Source organism: Myotis davidii, unplaced genomic scaffold (genome assembly GCF_000327345.1).
Source record: "Myotis davidii unplaced genomic scaffold, ASM32734v1 scaffold59, whole genome shotgun sequence".
Lineage (NCBI taxonomy): Eukaryota > Metazoa > Chordata > Mammalia > Chiroptera > Vespertilionidae > Myotis > Myotis davidii.
The window spans coordinates 5,902,204-5,908,111 of NW_006293001.1; the positions used below are offsets into that span (position 1 = coordinate 5,902,204).

At 36.7% G+C, this 5,908-nt stretch overlaps 1 protein-coding gene across 1 annotated transcript in view; it reads right to left on the reverse strand.

Annotated features, from left to right (window-relative positions):
- Positions 1–406: 406 nt before the first annotated feature.
- GALNT3 (polypeptide N-acetylgalactosaminyltransferase 3) overlaps positions 407–5,908 on the reverse strand; it is a 29,885-nt gene continuing 24,383 nt past the window's right edge. The window contains exons 9-10 of the mRNA XM_006766498.1: positions 3,310–3,462; positions 407–1,533 (exon numbers count right to left, since the gene is read on the reverse strand). Coding sequence (XP_006766561.1) covers positions 1,411–1,533; positions 3,310–3,462 — 276 coding nt within the window. The 3' untranslated portion in view covers positions 407–1,410. The remainder of the gene's footprint in view (positions 1,534–3,309; positions 3,463–5,908) is intronic.

Sequence of the window (5,908 nt, forward strand, 5' to 3'; positions counted from 1 at the left end):
AGGAAAAAAGTTGTGATAATGGTTACCTCAGAATGTGGGAGGAGAGAAATGTGATTGGGAGGGGACACACAAGGACTCTCTATGGTACATTTTATTAAGGTGGATGCTCAGGTGTTCATTTTATTATTTTTGAAAATGAATATTTTCATTTTATGTATATTTCTATTTCAATATCCCTGTATATACGGGTAATATTTTTAAAAAGAAGATGTGAAGAGGCAGGAGCATGAGGATGATGCATTCCACATTTTTTATGCCATGATTATCAAACGTTTGAGTTTTCCTTAAGAAATATCTGAGGGCTCTATAATCAGTTCTTACAAATTCAGAATACAAAATTCATGCCTCCCCTACTTATAATCAATGATATATTTTATCCAAAAGAGAAAAATACATAAATCCAATGTTACAATAGTAAGGTTTTGTTTTATTGTGTTTTCCACATAGAGAGAAAGAAGTTTTTTTTGAATGAAAAATATTCATCACAAAGACAATCTATTAACTGATCAGTAACAAATTGAATTAAGTCAGTAACAAATAAAATTTCACTTTAAATGAGTCAAGTATTCTGCATTTAAAATTCAATTTCACAAACATTCAAGATTAGTGAATTTTGGTAAGAAAAAAAAAAGACAAGAAGGGAAAAGACACCTTTTCAACAGATAGTAAGTTATAAAAGTTTGGTTTTTTTTAATTGCTTTGGGAAAACACAGTATTGTTACTTAAGAAAAGTCTTTTAAGAAAGACTTAAGTGCTTCAAACCAAGTGGGCTTCAGAATAAAAAATATTTTAAAATTTTCCAAGAAATTAAAGTTTTAAAAATAGTTTACTGCTTATTCATTTAATTCCATGTTTAAGGAAACATTTGACAGATCAGTAAACAAGAGGAAAAAAAACAAACATTTACCTGCATTTTCATGTAATAAATTCTAGATCTATAAAAATTTCCTGGTTTGTGTACAAAGGCCAATGTTTGACCTTCATTGATCCATTTGTATGTAGTTAAAAAAATACAGTATCAAATCTTTCTCCCTTTCTCCCCAAAACTAGAAGAAATATTTTAAGTTGTGAGTGTGTGAATGTAGTTGTGCATATCCTTGAGTGTACAAATCACACAAACATCACTTTACTTGGAAAATTATTTTCATCATACTGTAAACATATCTCCCCCTACATACGGACATGTCAAAAGAGTCTTTGGTATTATTAATTATTGTGCTTTGAAATGGAAACAAGGGATATCCGTAGCAATGCTACAGAGACATTGTAAGATATAAATAAGAAAAATGCACTTGGAATAAGTTACAATTAGCTGCTTTTGCATAATTTTCAAAAACTACAGTGTATGCCTAGTCACAGTTTTATGAGAAAAAAATATCTCCTTTTCAACTCCTTAATTTTAAGGAACACTTAATCATTTTGGCTAAAAATCCATTTTTGGAGTGGATCTGATGGATTGCAAGACACTAAGCTCGGATGCTCTCCATTTGCTGAAAGGCACATCTTTAAGAATGGATTATATAGAAGTAGATCCTAGAATAAAAAGAAACACAACAGACATTAAGTTTTAAGACTCAACGTTAGCTCATAAATACAAAAACTAGTTTATGGTCTTGTAAGGACAGAAAAAGAAAAAAAAAGCCTTTCTCTCCTTTGCTGTAGCCTTCCACAATTTATCAGAAGCACCTACGACTGTTAGCTCTTCTGATTCAAACAGCCCCTGTGTTCAAACTACAAGACAAATACAAGACACTCTCAAGGCTACATTTTTGCATGCCCCTCCTCCCTGCTATTTTCAGAACTAAGGGATATTTCGCACCAAGGTTTCTCTAGTTAATAGAAAACTCCCTTCCCCTGCAACCCCCCTTCAAATAGGCTTCTTTTGAACTCTTCATAACTTTTGCTCTAAGCATGTTCTACAAGCTTGGGAAAAATATTGGTAAGACACCTCCCTAAGGCATCTGCTGAAAAACAAACTCCACTTCAGCCTCAAATCCCCCTCCTCCCTGCCTTGTCACCTAGCAACAGCAGCCATTACCCTTTAAAACAGCGGTTCTCAACCTGTGGGTCGCGATCCCTTTGGGGGTCGAATGATCCTTTCACAGGGGTCACCTAAGACCATCGGAAAACACATATATAATTACATATTATTTTTGTGATTAATCACTATGCTTTAATTATGTTCAATTTGTAACAATGAAAATACATCCTGCCTATCAGATTTTTACATTACGATTCATAACAGTAGCAAAATTATAGTTATGAAGTAGCAACAAAAATAATTTTATGGTTGGGGGTCACCACAACATGAGGAACTATATTAAAGGGTCATGGCATTAGGAAGGTTGAGAACCACTGCTTTAAAAAGTGAAGCCGGTTTTTGCTTCTTGCCCCTGTCTTGATTAGCAATGCATGGTCAGGGTCCTCTCCCTTGGAGAAAAGTGAAATAAACTTCCTCTCTACATCCCTTCTTTTAGTTGTGAATTCCTTCTCAGCCTAAGTCACAAGCCCAAACCCTAACAGATCTCATCAAAGCTAAAGGAAAACCTGCACACCAAATATACACCATTCTTAACTTGTTATTTTCTAAGATCAACTATGTCTGATAAAATCTTGTTGGTTTCTGGAGTAAACACCACCAATTATGTCACTACAGAAGGTATTATATAAATGAAGAGAGGTATACAGAGCAAGGTCTCAATCAAGTTTTCAAACAAGAAACATTCCAGCTATATATACCCATAAGTGACAAACTCTTTTAAAAAATGTAAGTCATAAAAGTCAGTGTTCTTGCATTTCACAAAACAGTTTTCAGATAAGAGTTACTACATTCCAGCTAATCCCTACAATATGTTTTTTAAAAACAGAAAAGAACTTTTGTGTATTCTCTTAGTTCTAAATTCACAAACAGGGAAGAAAAGAATTGAGCATTTCAGGTAAAAAAATAGTAATAATAATGATTTTTCTTTTCTCTCTGCCAAGGAAAAAAGTATGTCTACTACAAGACGCATTATAAGAAAATTTAAAAAGATAAATATGGGCAGCAATTAATAATCCACAGAAGTGTTGATCTGCATATAAACCATGCTTTAACTAAGCAGCTTTCCAATTATTTTGTTCCTAAGAGTATTTAACTCATATATTCTCTTTTATCACATTGGTAAACAAACAATAACAAAGTTAAGAAAAGCTCAGAAGTTCCGATGGATAACGTTAATACAAAATGTTTCACGTATGTTTCCAGACAAGCAATTAGAGCTACTCAAAATAGTAATTACATAAAGGGGTGAATTAGCTGCACTGAGGTACCTTTTGGATCTCCCATATCTGTTCTCCAGTGGCAACTGTTTTGTGACCTTTGTAGGTACATGTCTTCAGCTGAACAGGACCTGGAGCAGCGTGGAGACATAACTCCTTCTGGATGTTATGCCGAATTTCATGTTGAGCAGAGTATTCAAAGTACTGTGAAAGACAGACTGCTGTTACTGACAAAAGCACCTATATGCTCAGGTGCAAAATAACAGTCCAAGCAAAAAAATCAGCAACTTGCCCAATAATGAAGTCATGTCTACTTCAACAAGATAATACAGTAGGAATTGGGATCAGGAACATAAACTGAGTTTTTATGACAGAAGATACTATAACTTTTCTCCAGCCTATTACCAACAGGAAGTTACCTAAGTAAGACGTTATTGTCTCCTCCCCATTTCAGAAACTGGAATTTATCTGGTAGGATGGAGGCTAGGTCAGGTACTCTATAGGAAAGGGCCTGGCCAGCTCTAGAAGCACCTTATCTGCAAATGTTCCTTCTCTCTTATTCATCTCAATCCTTGGCATTTTTATTTAAACTAGCAACATTTAAAAGGGGTAATCTCTTTGCCTCCGTGTCCTTGCCTGTGAGTTGGGTAAATTAATAGCTCCCACCCATTAGAATTATAAAGAGAAATGGGTTAATTTATGCAAAAAATGACTGCAATACCTCCAGTTATCTGCAGTTTCTGCTCCTATACTTCAGTTCACTCTGCTGCCTCAGTAAGTGGAAACTCACTCTGCTTCAGTTCACTGTTTGTCTTCCATAACATTTATTAGATCCCCTACCTCCCCTGATAAAGTGAGTCACTGCTGTTGCTAAGATAAAGTCCACATTCCTTAATTGGTACATGAAACTTCCATTTTCAATCTTTTATTATCTATTGTCCCAATTATATACTACTAGAGGCCCAGTGCACTAATTCGTGCAAGGGTGGGGTCCCTTGGCCTGGCCGGTGATCAGGGCTGATCAGGGAGCTGACTGGTGGGGGAGAGGGACCACGGGAGGTTGACTGGCTGGCCCCCCTGATTGGGGCTGATGGGGGTGCAGGCTGGCTGAGGGAAGGGACCACAAGAGGTTGGCCGCTGGGGAAGGGACTGGGAGAGGTTGGCCAGCCGGCAGGGAGGAGGGACCACAGGAGGCTGGCCAGTCGCGGGAGGTTGGCTGTTGGAGTGCACTGACCACCAGGGGACAGCTCCTGCATTGAGCGTTTGCCCCCTAGTGGTCAGTGCACATCACAGAAACTGGTCGACTGGTCATTCAGTCACTTAGGCTTTTATATATATAGATGCTCCTTTCAAACAATTCTACAAATGCAGAACATGTGTATCTATAACTCTAAGACTTTGCTCTATTGTGCTCTACCTGGAATATCCTTCTGGATCCTTCTATGCCTATCTAACACCTTTTTATTTTTCAAAAGGCCAATTCAAATATTCCTTTCCTTGTTTAGTTTTCCATGAATTTGTTGTACTGCACAAAATTACATCTTTTTCAGGGTTCCCATAGTCCATCAAAGATAACTTTTATTGCACTCTATTGGAATTGTGTGTGTAGCTAGCTGGCTTCACCATAGACCAAAGTCTGGTAGTGTAACTAGTAATAGCATTCATTACAAATCAAACATTTCATAATGTTGATATACCAAAGATAAAATAACTGAATATAACTGATTTTCAGTAATTAAATAATTAGTCTTAGCACTAATATTTACTGAGCCTTTATTATGTCCTGTGGAGAGACTGTTCTATACCCTTTATGGATATGACAGTAGGCACTGTACAAACACTAGCTGAATTAATCTTGAGTTCCCTTGGTCTTAGTATCATGCCTAACTTACCTCCTTCTACAAATATTATGTCAGTCATTTTTATAACTGACAGAAGGAGACATTGAAAGAAAATGGGTTTAGATGATGAAAACAGTACTCTAGCTATATGTCTTTAAGAAAAGTAAATTTTAGGATTACAAAGATGGCAAGAAAGGCTGTCCAGTGTTTTACTCCACACTTTATTTTTAAGGAATGAATTTCCCCTTTTACCTTTTTTAACATATTTTTATTGATTTCAGAGAGGAAGGAAGAGGGAGAGAGAGATAGAAACATTAATGATGAGAGAGAATCATTGATCAGTTGCCTCTTGCATACCCTCTACTGGGATTGAGCCCACAACCCGGGCATGTGCCCCTGAACGGAATTGAACCCGGGACCCTTCAGTCCACAGGCCAACGCTCTATCCACTGAGCAACTGGCTGGGGCTCCACTTTTTTAAAAGCATTGAAAGGGGAATTATAAGGGATGAAAAATAGTTGAAGATACTTAGACAACAACAAAAAAAGCGGAGAACATTGGCTAAACTTGTAACTTAGAACCAGTATGAATAACTTGGAAGAGAAAGTGGAAGAAGCGAAATACTGTGTTAAAAAGCCATAATGAGTATTACAAAGCCACTGTTCTCAAAACTGCCTGGTACTGGCACAAGAACAGACATATACACCAATGTAATAGAATAGAGAGCCCAGAAATCAACCCGAACCAATATTAATATTTGACAAAGGAGGCAAGAACATACAATGGAGTCAAGACAGTCTCTTCAATAA